General features: G+C 37.4%; 2 protein-coding genes across 2 annotated transcripts in view; both read right to left on the bottom strand.

Moving 5' to 3' along the window:
• The window catches only part of LOC149026707 (mediator of RNA polymerase II transcription subunit 15a-like), a 42,934-nt gene extending 33,606 nt beyond the window's left edge, over positions 1–9,328 (bottom strand). Inside the window, 1 exon segment of the mRNA XM_089155532.1 lies at positions 8,585–9,328. Coding sequence (XP_089011658.1) covers positions 8,585–8,691 — 107 coding nt within the window. The 5' untranslated portion in view covers positions 8,692–9,328.
• A 1,699-nt stretch (positions 9,329–11,027) lies between these two features.
• Positions 11,028–16,566, bottom strand: LOC149026706 (Haloacid dehalogenase-like hydrolase (HAD) superfamily protein). Its single transcript, XM_089155513.1, has 11 exons — positions 16,037–16,566; positions 15,853–15,946; positions 15,305–15,349; positions 15,149–15,199; positions 14,854–14,928; positions 14,718–14,751; positions 11,997–12,052; positions 11,821–11,880; positions 11,514–11,573; positions 11,343–11,389; positions 11,028–11,248 (listed from the first exon to the last, which is right to left on the bottom strand). The coding sequence occupies exons 1-11, from the start codon at positions 16,468–16,470 to the stop codon at positions 11,200–11,202; spliced, it is 1,005 nt and encodes a 334-aa protein (XP_089011639.1). The 5' UTR covers positions 16,471–16,566; the 3' UTR covers positions 11,028–11,199.
• Between the last annotated feature and the right edge of the window lie 887 nt (positions 16,567–17,453).

Genomic DNA, 17,453 nt, shown 5'->3' with positions numbered 1-17,453 from the left:
CTAGACCGAGCCACTGTAATTTGCTTCTTACTCTTCCAAGTAACCAAATTCCTTCCAAGGGAAGTACAATACCAAAAAGTTGACCTCCGATCATCTCGCAATCCTGCCCAATCAACATTTGAATAAGCACACAACTTTAAATGAGCTTTTTTTTTTTTTTTGTACACAAGCCCTTTTCTTGGAGCCTTTTTCAAATACTAATAAGTTGATTTCATGTATATTATTTTAGATGATTAATTTTTTATATTCCCATGTGTTTATAATTTTTTTATATTAATTTACCCTAATATTATATGAAAATGAATATGTTGCACCCTTTCCTTTAATTTTTACAATTTTGGTGATTTTATCAATTTCCTAGCAAATCCTAATTAAGATTATTACTTTTGTTTGTAGGAAATTATCAATCAAATCTGCAAAGGTATCATTGGAAAATTCTGTAAAGAGAGTCCTAATGGAACCAAGCTGGATTTTAGTCCACTCCAGAAAGGAAAGTCTTGTTCATCAAGTAACAGTGCACTCTAAAAGCTTCCTCAAGTCAAAAACATGGAGAGAAGGAATCCTTGCATGCGTCAATATTTTATTTCCTATTTGGGACTTGATCAAAGAAGGAAAAAGAGGAAAAAGAATCCTATTCAAAGAAGGAAGAGGGGAAAATCCCGTTTTTGAGTGTCTGTCCAGTTTAGATCAAGCCCTTCATCAAATGGTCATCCGGTGTCCGATCGAGCTGATTTTTGGAGGAGAGCTTCACAACTTCTTGATCTTCAAATCCAATGGTGGAATTGTGCATTTGATCTCTCTAAGTCAGTTCGATTTGTACGCCAAAACCCTCCTTGGTTGAGTCAGATAGGAACTCTGAGTTTGATTCATACTATGTCAAGAATCATATCCCATGTAATCTAGGAAATTACTCTATAAAAGGAAAGCATACTCTAGCAAGGGAGGACGTTTTTGGAACTTTGGAGGAGCATAGAGGACAAATTCTGGAGACATTGGTTGGCTTTGGAGACTTGGAGCTTGGGAATAAGTTTTTCTTCATCTTCTTTCAATGTTCTCGAACTCTTTTGTGATGTCTTTAATTTCTAGAATGAACTAATTTAATTTTTCTAGGAATCAGATGTAGCCTAACTTTGAATTTCCACTCTTGAATTCATCAATATAATTCTGAATATTATTTTCTTTGATTGAGTTTTTACTTCTATTCTTAATGCTTTTGATTAATTGGCCACTAATCAACTGATTCGTTAATCATAATGAACTGATAGGGGATTTATGTGTTTAGTTCATTGGAATAAATGCCATGAATTACTTGTAGGATAGAAATATACTTACATGGCCTATGTAGTTGTTACATGGGAATCCATAGAATTTAATGATTTCTTGGTTGTTTTAACCCACATAGAAATATCGTGGGTTAGCAATTGGGTGAATTTTTATTAGTACTCGAGAGAGACTAGTAGATAGGGAAGGGAATCTTGACTATCAATCAGAAAAAAATACTTCAAATTATAAAGATGGATCAAAGGGTGGGAAGGATTAGTTATGGTGAAATCTGACCCCTAGGTTTTTAGCTATTAACAGATCTCAATTTCAATTTCAATTTGCATTATAGTCTAGAATAATTATCTTCCTTATTATTTGTTCGAATAAAATTGGTATAATTAATTTGGTACATACTCTATAGTCTTCGAAGGAACGATTCTTTTATCATTATATTACTTGTTACGGCAGCGTACACTTGCGTTGTTATTTTTCACAACAAAAACTGTAAGATACCCATCACGACATCCCAGTGAGGCTTCTTATGTGAATGCATAAACTGGCTAATAACACCTGCAACATATGACAAACCTGGACGAGTCACAATAAAATATATAAGCTTCCCTACCAACTGTCTGTACCTCTAAGGATTCGTCAAATCCTCTCCTTCATCCTTAGTGAGCTTGAGATAAGTGTCCATGGGGGGTATCAACAGGTTTACACCCAAGCATACTAGTTTGTTGAGAAAAACTAATCCTATGACAACTTCAAAGAATTTCAAATCCAAGAAAATACTGCAAATGCCCCAAGCCTGAAGTTCCATCATCCTAGACTTGGCCAAACCTTCTACGCTTAACCCTAACCTTTGCAAACCTTAATTCCTTCAAGAATCTTTCAACTAAAGGCACCTACAACCCTAGAAGACTATTGGTTCCTTGAGAGAGGATCCTGGAGTGAGCTTGATTCTAGGGCATAAGTTCAACATTCTAAACCCTAGAATTTGGTTCACATTAGTGAGATTAGAAGCTGGTTAGGGACCTCTTCTTCTTCCTTAAGTCTACTAGGCAATTGATGCAGAACCAATCGACTGGTTAGACTAGCATGCAAGATTTTGCAAGCCAAGACCCAAGCAAAACTGATGTAACCAGGATTGACAACCATAGGGCACCTCAAATTTTGAGCCCCAAAATAGACCCCAAGAGGCACACCTACGGGCTGGCCAAACCATACGAGGGGCCAAAGTGGTATTTTGCCACCCCTTTGGAATCCAAAGGGGTCCACTTAAGTCTAGAATAATTTTAGGATCCAACATCTACTTTTTGGTTTTTGATTGGAAAAGTGGTTGGAGTCCTTGTCTAAGTAGAAGACTGAGTTGGAGTCTAATTTCAAGTAGGATTCCTTTTAAAGTTGGCTTGCAATTTGCATTTGTTTAAAAACTCTTACTAAAGAGTCCTTTTCTAGTTTAGAAGTTGAGTCTAATTGTACTAAGGAATTCCAATCCAAATAGGATTCCTTAGTTGAGTCCAAGTAGGTAACCATAGTAAAGTCAAAGTGGGTTTTTTTTATTAGTCCAAGTTCTTTTTCCTTCAATGTACTATGGCAATAGAGCTGCCAACCCCCCCCCCCCCCAAAACCAATGTGACAAACAGTTTTCAAATGAATGAACAATAGAGTTGAAGGAAGAAAGAGTTGAGTTGTGGATCATCATCTCCCATAACCTCTCATCCAAACTTCAAATCCTTTTAGGATCTCCAATGTGACAAACAGTTTTCAAATGAATGAACAATAGAGTCCAAGTTCTATTTTCTTCTATTTTCAAGCACTTCGATCTCCATAACCTCTCATCCAAACTTCAAATCCTTTTAGGATCATCATCTCCCACACCCTCTCTACCTCTGCTCCAAACCCTAACCCAAGCCTTATGATGGGAGCGCAAGATGAGAAAATGGACTTCCAAATCCCGATCCCGAGTCTTGATTTGGAATACCATCTATTTTGATGTTTCTTCTAGGCTCATTACTTCCCCCACCCCCCAAGTTTTTTACTCTCCAAGGAATAGGTCGATTGTTAGTTCTTGGAGTCTTAATTCCTCTTTCCAGTCACCCTCTTGACTGGTTGCAGCCCCCCTGTTCCTCTTTGTTTTTCTCTTTGGCCTCTGCCTTTTAATATAATTTTTTATTCGTCCAAAAAAAAAAAACCTAGCCTTATGAATTAATTCTGAAATTACAGAACAATAAAACAGAATTAATTTCTCAAGTTTCAGCCTTAATACAGCCTGGCCGAACTCTATCTTCCCATAAAACCATTTCCCTCTTAACCCTAGATCTAAGGTTTGGAAGTCAAAACCCTTAGCCACAGGTTACAATTGAGCAACACAAGCTGCTGCCCTCTACAGAATACTTGATCACAGAATTTGTGGACCCTAATTCAGCTTGGAACCCTAAGCCATAGGGTGTATAGGAGTGTACTAGCTGCTGTCCTTCAAGAGTTGACTAAAAATCAGACCTATCCTAATTTGCTGCTGGTTCTATTAGAGAGGATCTTAAAGACTGGCCTAGACCCTGGGTTACATCAAGAACCAGTCCAAGTGTTTTGGTCCAACAAGCGTTGGAATTATGTAGTTCAATCCTTTATTTTTGGGTTACCTACATAGGAGTAACTTAGAGTTTTGAGATGCTGTTTTTTCTTTTTCCTTTTTTGGCTTTTTTGAGTTTGATACTTTTATCTCTTCTTTTTTATTTAAACAAATGCTTTTAACCATTCATCATTAGAATGAATTGAGTTTTAGTTTTGAGAGTGTGTGCTTGTCTCTCTCTTTCCCTTTCCCCAGCAGTTTTCTCCTCCTCCTTTAAATTACCAGATAGTTAACCCACCATAGCAGTGCTCATCATTGACCACTAACTAGGTCAGGGACCCAGGCAGGAATCCCCATCCCTCACCCTCCCCAGGTACAGGACCTTTCTTCTTAATTCCTATCTTAAGATTAAGTAAAGTCCATTAAACCTGCAATTTTGTCCAAATTTCCATGCAAATATAAGCAAGTTGTTTTCTGAGAGTTTTCTACTTGGCCCTATCAGGCCATTAGATCACTCTCATCTTTTAACCATATGACCCCTCCATTGCCACAGCTCACCTCCAATTCCCAGCCACATCAGATTTACTAAAACCCTAGAATGAGCCCTTGATTACTAAAACGCTAGAATGAGCCCTTCTTTGGAATTTTAGATCTCTTGGGCAAATTCAAGCTTCTATCTACGCCAATCTAACCAGCAGAATTAACCCAAACCTGGAGGAACACTTCCCACTGTTACGACTCCATTTCATCCAAGTTACAGCCCTACATTCCCCTACTAGCCCCATTGACCAAGGATTCCTATTTTTACTCAACTAAGCCTAGTATTTAGGATTCCTTAAAATCACTCAAAACTTGCATTTTCCCTGCCTGAGCATTCAAAACCCTAGAAAGGTCACTACTTTGAGAATCAAATTCACTTGTATTTGGTTCTGGTTTTATTATGATTATGCAGCATTTGGCCTTTGGTTGAATCCTCAATTCAAGGCTATGTCACTTGTCTAAATCATGAAACCCAGGCTAGTGTTGCAGCCTGCTGCATAAAATCCAGATTGCATGTTTTTAAAGTCCAAGTTGCTGGATTGGAGTTGGCGTTTGAACTTTGAAGTCTCGCCCGCGAACCGACTGTGGAATCAGCCTATGCTATCTTCAGTGACGATATTGTCATCGGAGATGCAGAGGTGGCAGCCATGGACCAGAAGATGGTGGCCAGGTACCAGTTCATATTTGGTCACCTGAAGCTCATGTAGAGGCACCTACTGCAGGATCCGTCATCTTGGCAGGAATTCCTTCAAAATTGGGAACCCACGGCTTTTTAAGATTTTCAATACCCATGTTTCCCAAAGAGACACTTCATTCCACTCCATTCATTTATACTCCCTTCTTTACAAGGCTTCCTATTCGATGCTATCCTCACTATTTTATTCAATCGATCCTGCTTGATATGTTTGCCACTGGAGAAAGACTCTTTCCAATAATTAGTAAAAGAAAGATATTTTCCAGTCGGGTGGAATGAAAAAGAAAATATTGATTGAGATCCTATGAAGGAAAAGGTCGACTAAAATTAGAGCACTGCTGGCCTGAGAGAAGGCAGCCTCTCTCGGGAAACATGACCCAATTTCTCTTCTTTCTTTTTTATTTCAGTTTTTCTTTCAGGGGCCCACCCAAATTCTCTAGTAGTTCAAGCTTGCTTCTAGTACCAAACAAGCACTTGAAATTTAGAATACCAACCCATATTGAACCTAATTGCTTACCGAAAGCATTCTGTGAACTAAACCCTTCGTGACTGCCTTCAGATATCCTCTTTTTTTCCTTAAATCTTCTTCGCCTAATGAACACAGACCACTCTATTTAAATGTCAATTGATGGCCCTTTGTCGCCTGCTTTCAACTCATCTGGTTAGGTCAATAACATGCTCCGGGTTGAGAATCTTTTCTCTTCTCTTTTGTATTTCCACTGACTGCATTCTTCTTCGTGTCAGTCCGTATTGCAAAGCTGGTCAACGCCAACTGTAATGGTTGAAAATAGGGGGCCAACAAAAACCCCCTAATAAAGCAAATGTTTCAATCCAACAACTTCGTTTCCGATACTGATCATGAAACATCATGACCAGCAGGATGTTAAGTTAGGAATTCCAAGGAAAGTTTTTTATTTACCAGTTCCTAGTCGTCACAGGGAAAGAAAGGCAGAAATAAGAAAGAGATTATTCCCTGAGAGCTTGTCCAGGAGGCATAGGATGGATCCGCTTCATCCGGAATCATTACCCAACCCACTGTTCATTCTGTCTTTACCTCATTCTCTGGGGAGTTTCGAATTATGTCCCTATCTAAAGCACAGGGAGACCCCACTCCATCGGTTGATACTTAATAAGATAAATAGGTTCCTAGACAAGCAGCATTCACCAAAGCAGCAACAAGACACAAAGTGTCAGGTCCTGGATAAGTGCAGTAGAGAACAGCACTACAAAGAAGCGTGCAATCAACTTAGTATACCCTCCAAGGTAAGTCAACAAGTAAGGGTCAGTAGCTCTCCACTCAAGGAAGCAAGCGAAGCAAAGGTGCCAAGCAAGGCAAAGCGGTACGACTACCAATTCCTTCTTCAGATGAAATTGTGTGTGATGAACCTTCATTCTTCAAACTAATGCACTGAGGATCACATCTACAGTGAGGCAAGCCTGCCAAATCCAACTCGTTCCTCCCCTTTTCTTTCCCTTTTTTGCAATTTCTTGACTACCCAAGATCCTCCCCCAACACAATCAATTCACTTCCAAGACCAGACAATAAACCAACCATTACCTTATGATTTAAACTTACAGATCCTGCTAACTGTCTCCTCATTGTTCCACAATTGAAACCCCATATCCTACATGAGATCGACTTTTTCAAGAAACCCCACCCAAGAACCTAGATCTATCCCAACCCTTGGCCCCCACTAAACCTCAGTCATCATCCCCATATGAGCTATCCTAGACTTTGACGTTAGGTCCAAGCCACTCATCAGATCCCTCTTTGGGGTTTTTAATCTTTTTTCTTTTCCTTTTTTTTTTTTTTTTTTTTTTTTTTGAGGGGGGGGGGTGAGGGGTTGGCAGAGGGGAGGTTGAGGGGGCTGATAGTTTTCCTCATCAAAGCCCTCAAAAGAAGGGTTTGCGCAGAGAGAATTGTAACACAAAACACCTACACCGTAACCCTAAACCCTATTCAGTCCAAAAAATCAACTTTTGCCCATCCAAGTTGTTTCAATCCTGAAACAATCTTTTGTTACTCTGTTCCCAATACACCATCTTAGACAGAGTAGTCATCCCAAAACCTGAAAAGAGCCACCACATGGCAAAATCCTATTTCCCTAAAATTGATTTTTCAAAACCCTTGTTTGCCCCAAACTTGAGTTGGTTCTTTGGCTGACCTTGGTTACTAGCCCTCAATCTTACTGAGGCTACATCATTATCATCAAGTAAATGAACTTGAAAGAGTAAGGGGACTTGGGATGCGAATTTCAGTTGTGTGATACACTATTCACTCCTTCCCCATAAGGGTATTCTCACTGTAAACCATTGGTTTCTGACTTCATTTAAGTGGAAACCCTAGGTGGCAAGTTGGTTTAAAAACATCACACAAAATAATTTGCCACCAGAAAAACCTCCCCAACATTTTCCACCCATGGAAAAAACGAAGAACTTCCAATACAAGCACAACAACAAGCCTTGTCCCAACTAAATGAGTTTGAAGCTACGAGTAGTAAAAGAAACTAGTCAGTAAGCAAAAGAAGAGAAGGAACTTCTCTAGAGCCAGAAGGCAAAAGCAAGCTCTTCTCCTAAACTTGATTGAAAGCAGATTAATACCTATCAAGGGTCAGCAACAACAAAACGAAGAACTTTCAATGCCAAAGAAATAGAACAGGGGATAGACTCATCCCTGGTATGACCCATTACCAACTTGCATGCAACTACAGGACTTTCTTTCCTCTTTCAGAAGACCAACTGTCCACTGGTTTATTATGTTTCTCAAATTATGTTCTTTTTTTCGCACTCTTATGTTTCAACAAATTTAAAGCCATAATGTGTTAAATTTAATCACTAATATTGGGTAAGGATAAAATAGAAAAAACTCAATTATATTAGCCATCCATATCAAACTTCAGGATACACGACGAACTCTTGCTCTGTTATCTGAACACTGCAGACTTAGCTAATATATCTGTCATACAGTTTAGTTTGGTTCAGTATATAAACAAAATTATTCACTTCTTCAGGACAGAACTATCTATCCGTCCATCACATAGGTCCTTCTTTTAAACTGAAAACAAGATGATGAATTAACAAATAACCTTAAAACAGCAGATTGGGGGGGGGGGGGGGGTTGCAGGCAACTCATCAAATTTGTATTTCCAGACCAATCAATACTAGAAGAAGATATCCAAACCGACTTTAACTCTATAACAACAACAATACATGGATAAGATAATCCATCCACGCAAAGGGGGGGGAGTTGCAGGCAACTCTCATCAAATTTGTATTTCCAGACATCTACTGAAGAAGATATCCAAACCGACTTTACTCTTCAACAACACGAAGCCTCCCGCAGCCCCTGTTTCCGTAAATTTTTGTTGAAAAGGAAAACGTGCTTTGCTTTCTACCATTCAGTTCCTAATCTAAGGCAGTTAAACAAGATCAAATACAAGAACCCCATGGAGATCAATAGTGTAGATCAATTAATAACACGATCGAAAGAAACCAATCAACATGAAAAATCTTACATTTCATTCACAATTTTCTGACGAGAATCAGGTTGAAATTGACTTCTCCAATCGCTGGCGTCCATGTTAGGCTTTCCTTGACTATGTCTTCAATTGTAGTTATTCATAAATTAAGCTCTGAGAAGAACCATCCAAAATGACAATTACAGAGTAAAAACCCCTCCGTAACCAAACAAAACCAAGAAAATAAATTCCCGAAAACAAGAACAGAAGATAGATAAAAATCCGCAAAAAGCTGAAATCTACTCTGTTTTTTCTACGTAATTTTCCCTTCGCCTTCAAGTCTTCTACTCTGCTTATGGTTGATTCGGTTTGGTATAATTAATTAATACCTTAAAAAAATTGCTTTCTTAACTTATTTATGTTAGGTATTTGAGTCATGCCCAACTTCTGTTGAGGTAAGCGGTTGAGGTATTTGAGTTATACTCAACTTATGTTCTAACATGAACACTAACAATTTATCCCAACCGAAAATTTGTATCTCTTTCACGATTAAAGAAAAGAGGATCCAATTTTCCAATTCAATTTGTCTGTCCTTCAAAAATCAATTTCCTGTGGACTTCGGAGTTTTCTAAGCAAATACTTCGTCAGCTTCACGATACTGCTGTAAATATTTCTCTTGTAACAAGAAAATGGAGTCCATTTCGGAGGGTTTTTTTTTAAGCTATTTCTCCGTTGTATACTCTCTCGCACGAACCAAGAACGGTAAAGAGAGCAAGTAGAATGAGAGAAGGGTTTGCGAAAACATACTTAATTCTGTCATTCTTAAGGATTAAATGCTCGCCGAAGCACTGAAAACTGATTGCCGAGCGCTTTACGAGGATTTCGTCTAGGATACTTCAAGCGCAATCAGACGCACTGAATATGCAATCAGACGCACTGAATAAAATTGATTGGTTTTCGTTCTATACACTTGTAACTTTTTCTTTTTCTTTTTCTTTTTATTTTTTTCTTTAGTTTAACTTTGGAGGCCTGTGTTTAACTTTGGACAAGACCTATAAGTAACGCTGCTTATAAAACTTTTTCCTTTTTTAAATATTCTTAACTTGCTGGGCAAGTTTTTTTTTTTTTTTGTTCCTTTTTTTTATTTGGCGTGGGATCTAAAATTCTTTCAGTGATTAATAGACCCATCTTTTTCGTTTTGGCAAAAAAAAAAAAAAAAAAAACCCATCGGAGTGAGTCCTTTCTTCACAGGCTTATTGCAAAAATCATCACTGAAGGCCCACCCCCACTAGTGTCCTCACCTTTTTCCTTACAGCCCTCCGATTCATCACCGGCGGAGCCATGTAGAGACCGAGGGGGCCATGGTCCTCAGGATTTTTAAAAATTAAAAAATACCTACATATTTTCCTAATTTTTCTTACTTTACATGTGAAATACCACTATTTGGCCCCCTCCAAAAATTAAAAATAAAAATTTAAGATATAGATGATGGGTACAAATGTCATTCTTAATCATAATCAAATGGTTATCATTAAATCCCTAGTTTTAAGGAATAAATAGTTAAATTCTAATTAAAAATTAACTCACGATCCATGAATTTCTCCTTATATTCTCTCTCATATTTTCATTCCTATTTATTCTCTCATGAATCTTCTTTTTTATTCCTATTTCTTGTCTTCTTCTTTTTTAGCAGACATTGGAATTTTCCTAAATCTTCTCCACAGTTATCAATATTCACTCTCTTTCTCAAATTATTCCTCTCTCTCACACTCACGATTTTTCTAGTATTCAATTCATAAAGTATAATTTTATTTTTTTATTTAGTTGTTCTTTCTTTCTCCTAAAATTTGATTCTACTACTAATAGCAATTTGAATCTCATTAGAATTCAGCCATTGATTTTATCAAATGTAATCATAATCATTATTTTTTTTTTTAATCCTTAAACTTTTTCCTAAAATTTCATTCCTATTAATGGATATTCAAATCTCGCTTAGAATTTCAGCTTAATTTACCTAAATTTTTAATATAGGCCCCACACGTCAAAATATAATAAAATTTTATGAGATGGGACCCACAGGTAAGTCCTGGCCCAGTATATTCGGCCTCTCCAATGTTCAATCCTGACTCCGCCCCTGCGTCCCTTTGGCAGCTCCTCTAACTGATATGCTACAATCCTTCAATTTTAGGTTTTCTTAAATCCTGGTGTCTGAACTTGAAATGAATGTTTTAGGAATTTTAATGCTTTTGCCGATTGTCACATAATCACCACAAGGTTAGTTAATGGGACACTTATCTACATTGTCTATAAATAAATCGTCCTCCTTAATTTGGCATACAATTTATGTTGAATTCATTACCACATTCGCCACCACTTTCCTAGAAGTTTAATAAGACTCGCTGCTGCAACGATTGGTTTGGCCATTGAAGCCGCACATCTGAAAATAAAGAATTTTATATCACTAAATATAAAGTATGACAATATAAAAATATAATATAATATATTCATTGTTATCCACCAAAAAAAACAAACATTTGTTCATTGTTTGATATAATCTTCTCATGTTTTATTAAAACCACTAAATAATACAAAACACGTGCAAATTGCACGTGGGTTTTTATAGTAAGAATAAAAAACGTTGACAACCATTTCTAAGAATTACTTCAACTGATTTATTTAGCAGCCAGAACATTTTGCAGCAATGAATCTAGATCCGCAAACCTGCATAAGGAGGGGAAAAGCCCAGGAATATGAATGTCCAACAAACGAGGAAAATCTAGTATATTTTTCATAAAATATACAAATGACTACATACTTCACATCTCTCAAATCAGGGTAAATTGCAATTGCATCTTTGAAATCCTGCAGAAAGTCCAAGATTAAGTTACTAACTTTTATATTGTTCCCATTCTCAGTAGTGAACCAAATAAAATTACCATTTTCTAATTTCACAATGAATAAGTGTTGCTGAAAGTAATCCCTTTACCTGGTTAGCTGTAGAAGATGTGTACGTTATCACACATGACAATCCGGCTTTTGTTGCAGCCTACAGGAATATAAAGCATAGGACAATAGCAAATATGAAATTAATAACTTCCAAGTCAGCTAAAAACACAGCAAACAGTGACATGATTAATTAGAGTTCTATTTCTCAGTCGTTGCTCAACCAAAAAAAACTATTGGCGCTAAAATATCCGAGGTGACTAAACACATACAGCTAATATCTCAGAAAGTAATAGAATATTGATCTCATCAACCAAATTCCACTGATAATTACAAAACACAAGATCTACCTGTAACCCAATGACACTGTCCTCCACCACCAAACAATTTTTCTGTTGCACGCCTAGTATCTGCAAGTCAAATTCTTGAGAAATGCCACTTTTATCTTGAAATAGATCTCACATTGAGTCCTCCTAATAGATGATTCAAGAAATATAAGAATGTATTCTGATGTATATATTAATACCTTAGACGCTGTTAAATAAATTGATGGATCAGGTTTCTTTTCCTTTACATCATCACCTGAAAATATAGAGGGTAGCAAAACATAAGGATATGCAGATGCCACTCATACCAAAGACCCCCTTCTGGATCATATTTTCCTAAATATAAGACACCGCCTGTAACAATAAGGGCTGGATGTGGCTGTGTTTAAGTGCTTAAGTATAACAGTATAATGAATCTAAACACCACCATTAACCAACTTTATTTAATAATTCATCTTTTCCTCTCTTCAGGTTCTTAGAATTTTGTCCTCCCCAAACTTTGACAGAATTCTTCATGCAAGATCATGCATTAGTTTTGTATTTTTTTATTTTTATTTTCTTAATAATTATGGGGAGGGGATTACTTGACAGAGAGAATCTGATGTAGACTGATGGACAAAGCCTAGGTGAGTTCTCCAATCTTTTATGGCCCAACTAGTGGCACAGGCCAATTAGCATTCCCAAACATGAGATACAATGAAACTACAAATATTTGGACCTGCGCATCAAGCACCAGGAGAAATTACCATGCCATTCACCTTCATCAAACCAAATTGAAATTATCTTAATTTAGGACAAAAGATACTGATTGATCCTCAACATTACCAATTGCAATCTTGAAGAAAACATGATTTAGAAGGTGAAATTGGAAAAGGTTGACGAACCACCTGATGGTATATCTTTCAAGTTGGAGTGCATAGGTTGGTGTAAGAGAATGTGGAACATAGAGGAGGTGGATCACCAAGAATGAACACTTGAATAATGGAAGTCTATTACCATCTATAGACATTTGTTTATAACAAGCTATAATAGGGCATATGAGGCCCAAGGTTATATTAGGCATTCCATATCCACCCCTAACCCTACAAGTTATGTAACAAGCTATAAACATTTATTACCATCAGTAGAGACTGATCCTTGACTTTATGAGAGAAATGCAGCTATGTAAAGATCTAAATGCAGCCATGTAAAGATCTAAATGCAGCCATGTAAAGATCTAACTCAGCAACAAAATAATGAAAGGATTTATGGTACTCTGTAAGCAATAACATTCTAAAAGGCACAATCTATTATCAAGAAGATCTCCTCTTCAATACTGTGGAGACCATGAAACTGAAAGCTTCCTTTTGGATATTTTCTAGAGAACCAAAGAGTAATCACAGATCCAAGGGAGAGGAACAACAAAAACAGACTCAACCTTATCCAAACGAATGGGATGGCCATATGAATCCAAACAAAAATACAGGGAAGGAAATCACAGTAATGGGTATAAAGTTTGTTCACTAAGAAGAGAAATGCAAAATGCCACAAAGCAACACGTAAAAAATGAAGCCCCCCCCCCCACACACACACACAAAAAAAAAAAAGAAGGTTTCACCAAGAAGCAACATGTAGAATCACTGTCTTCCCCTCACCCCATCATAAAAAATAAAATATGCAAAAACACGTCACTATTTTTTATTCTCACCTCATCATTTAAAAAAAAATGCAAACATTTTTTTCTTAAAAGAAAATCATATTCCTGAAAAGTTGATAAACCCGTTCTTAGTATGATATGTTTATACACTACCATTAATCTCACAATACACCCATGTCCCAAAGACCCCTCCAAATTTTGAAGCTTTTGAAACAAGACCGGTCAATATTCTTTAATTGTTCCACACATGGTTATTCAAAGTCACCTTTGAAAGGTGCCTTTAGCACCCTGAACCAGGGGAAGACGTATGCTTTCTGCTGCTAGTCGATAAATTCTGTTTGACCAGCTCTTTTCTTCTTAAGATATAGAGCTGCCCTTCCATTTCACTTTGATTTATGACAATCATACTAAAAGATTAGATGACTATAATTTCAAAACAGGGTTATCACTAGAACATTACATTTACTTATAAGTTGCTAGAAAGTAGGGGTTGGATTTGAAAATGCAATAAATCACGACTTTAAATATCCATGGAAGTGATCCTGCTAAAGCATACTTTCAACCAGGAGAGATTTCTTAGGATGGTTGTTGATGTGATTATTAAACTCTATGGAGATGCATTTAAACCTTCTACTCTGACTGCCTACAACTTTCTCATACCTCATCCATGCCTTTCCTGGGATTAACCCCCGAGTTTCATTTGAAATGGACTAAACTAGGCCTTTGGAATAATTCCACTGATTGGAAAAAGACATGTCTAAATTCAGTAACTTCCAGCAAAAAGTACACTCATATTTAAATCCAAAATTGAGTTTTCTTGATTGACTGATGAAGGTATTAAAAGGAATGTGTAGGCAATCTTGGACCACAGAAACTTCTGCAAGACATTCAAAATCCCATGCATTTCACAAGAAAATGGAGTATTAGCTCCTCTACTATGAAAGATCTACAATATTAATGAATATCTCAGTGAACAAAAGTATGCTATAACACCACAAAGTTTCTGGTCCCACTAAAGTTTTATGCATTCCCCTTCCCCTTTCTTTCATTAGGTTAATGAATTATTTATTCATCCTTCAAAAAAAGAATGGTCACAATGTCATCATGTATTACTTACAAGAAATCAAAGAACAAGAATGCATTAGTTTTCACTTTTGTTACTTAGCATCTGTATATTCAGTGTGTAAGCACATATTAACGAGTCCAATATATGCAAGATATACTATTATAATTCAGAGTAGGATAAATCAAGATATAGTACTTCAAAAATTTTGAGGGAACATACCAGCAAGGAAGCAATCAAGACTTTTGAAACGATTCTACAAGAAGTAGAAAACATTATAAATAAATAGATCCCCTGGAAAGAACACAAATTAAATATTAATAAAAGAATCCAGATCCTTGTGCAAGACTTGACTCACCATTCCTAGAAGGTTTTCAAGACAGAGTACAACTGAACCTTTAGTAGCTGCAGAACAAACAGCTAACTTAATCCCCTGCACGAGAGAAGCAGAAAAGACTTCTGGGTATAATTGAGATCCAAGAGTAAGGAGCAATGTAATGGACTGACAACATGGAATGCCAAGAGATGGCCAGCACAGAGAGAAAGAAAGATTCACGACCGATCAATGGTAATGATATTTTAAGATGTTAGCGAGAGAGATTCATGACCAACCGATAGTTATCAGATATCTTAAGGTATCTACTTAATCTTACAGCAGCCTTGGCTTCATCCATCAACCTTATGACCCCGGGTCTTGGCTCCACCTGTTACAAATGATATCATTTTGCATTCTTTAAAATGAGAATCCTTATGAGAGAAGCACAACTATAATAGGACAAAATCCAGAGAACATAGGCAATTCTCCTTACGATTCCAGATTTGATTATTTCTTTGTATCTTTCAGTTTTCCAATCCTAGAAAAGCAAACAAGTTTCATCAGTAAGAGAATTGGTCAAGGAACAATCAAGGACAGGGGAGAGGATGAGTAAATGCTACACGCAGTCAAGAAAGCATCAAAAAGTTCCAACAACGTGCCAAACCTTCTTTAAATTACAAATCAGTTGGTTAGACCAAATAAAAACTTATTTAGGTTTGGTTGAACTAAAGTTTTTCATAACTGACTCATAAATCCAACGAAATGCCAATCACGAGGGCTTTGTTTGGTTGCAGGGAAGTGAAATATTTTTAAACAAAAAAGGGAACTTTTGTAATCATGATCCCATATGATTGCATAAATTTCATATCATCATATTTAGTAGTGACACATTTATGCAATCCTTGTTTACTTGTCAAAAAAAAAAGGAAATGGATGCGTGAAATTTGATGACCAAATATAGAATGATTTGGAGTTAGTCATGTAGTTAAAAAAAAAATCATAAATACAGTTAGTTGATCAGGAGAGAACCGGCAGCCGAACCTGGATTTCATCGATCAGCTTGGCTCTATCAGCATCGTTTTCTGGGGGTGTTTCAAAGATTGAGGAAGAAGGCCAGCCATTCTCTTTAAAGTACCTAAAAACCAACAAAACGAGGAACAAACTCAACAAGACCAAAATAGAATGATCCAAAATCTGAAGGAAGGCACAGAAATAGACTTCAAACCATCTCATCTTAGGTTTTCCTCCACCTATTTGGTTCTGAAGCTCATCGTAAAACTCAGGATCCCAATTAAGGGTTTCAGAAGCGGTGGAAGGGCTGCGGACATTGAAATGTGCAAAGGCATCATTGTAGGCTTCTCTATGCAAGTGTTCGGACTCGAGGATTACACCATCGCAGTCGAAGATGAGAGCCTGTAGAGGGGAAGAAGCACTCACAGAGAAAGGTTTGTTAATAGATCTTCGGATGCGGATCCCAGCGGAACGAAGCTTGGGGGGAAACGAGAGACAATTGGGGGAAATAGAAACGACAGAGGAACAAGCTGAGGAAGAAGCGAAATCGGGACGCAAGGAAGATGAGAAGCGACGTGAAGTGGATGTGGGGATAGAAGGGAGGTGGTGAGAGAGCATCAGAGACGATGAAGACGACGACGACGACATCGGCCTCTGAAGTTTTTTGATGATTCAGGGGCCTTTTGTTGAAAAGATAGGCTTTGCACGAGCACGACCACGAGAGAGGGAGAGTTCAGTCCAATACAGTGGTCGTTTGGATTGGAAATGGCGGGGTCGATTCGTGTGGGTTGGTATGGAGTCCGGATCAGCTCCCCGTCAATGGAGAAAAATGCGCTGCCCTAACAGTTTTCAACCACACAACAACAAGCGTCGCGCCCATCTGGGACCCACTTGATTTTTTAACATCGGATTCTGTTTTAATATTTGTTAATATTAAAGGTGCACCTCGCCGCTGTGTGGTTCAAATAGTCTAATGCGAATTCAAACCCTACTTGCACCGAATAATGGAAAAAATTTGAAGGTTCCTATCTCTATTCACAATGTGGTTAAGGTCATCCATTTCTTAGCCTTTGAATTCTTAGATTGTGAGTTTATTTTTTTGCCAATGGAGATTGACAGTTGTGCTGACTCCCTGCCAATGATGGTTGTCTCGATGTTGAGAACAGAGCTCCCTGGATCAAAGGTTTAAAATTGAGAATTCTTGGAGCGGAACTTTCTTTTTGCAAATTCTAGTTTCAAAAAGTTTACACCTTTTCAGCCATTCCAGCTAGCTTGTATATTGCTATTTAAAGTTGTTTGTTTACTTTATTATGTACCTGTAGACGCTTCTCCAGCTCTCACATGAATTGTAACACTCCCTTGCCTTCATTGAATGGAACTATGGAAGTTGGCTAAGGCTAAAAAAAGTCCTGCTTAGGGTGTGGCTCATCTGTGAACTTCTTCGAATTGTAGCAATGAGCCAGAGCGGATTGGGGGTTTTCAAAAAAAGAAAGACGAAGCTTCATCCCGAAGCAAGCGAAGAAAACTACGAAGGTGGTCCTAGACCAGGGCATTAAATTAACCAAACAACTCCATGAGCTCCGTTATTTATTATTTATATAGGATAAGATGTGAACCTGGGTACTCATTAC

The sequence above is a fragment of the Hakea prostrata genome, chromosome 1 (genome assembly GCF_041222555.1).
Source record: "Hakea prostrata isolate BN-2017 chromosome 1, UWA_Hpros_2, whole genome shotgun sequence".
Taxonomy (NCBI): domain Eukaryota; kingdom Viridiplantae; phylum Streptophyta; class Magnoliopsida; order Proteales; family Proteaceae; genus Hakea; species Hakea prostrata.
The sequence above is the reverse complement of the archived record's forward strand: the minus strand, read 5'-3'. Positions and strand labels throughout refer to the sequence as shown.

What these genes read in the sequence shown, in the direction of transcription:
- LOC149026706 (XM_089155513.1), bottom strand. Translation starts at nt 16,470, where the DNA reads ATGTCGTCGTCGTCGTCTTCATCGTCTCTGATGCTCTCTCACCACCTC. An exon ending in GGAAAACCTAAGATGAGATG is followed by an intron (nt 15,947 to 16,036) that starts GTTTGAAGTCTA and finishes GTTGGTTTTTAG; the next exon opens with GTACTTTAAAGAGAATGGCT. An exon ending in TTTATTTAACAGCGTCTAAG is followed by an intron (nt 11,881 to 11,996) that starts GTATTAATATAT and finishes TTTGACTTGCAG; the next exon opens with ATACTAGGCGTGCAACAGAA.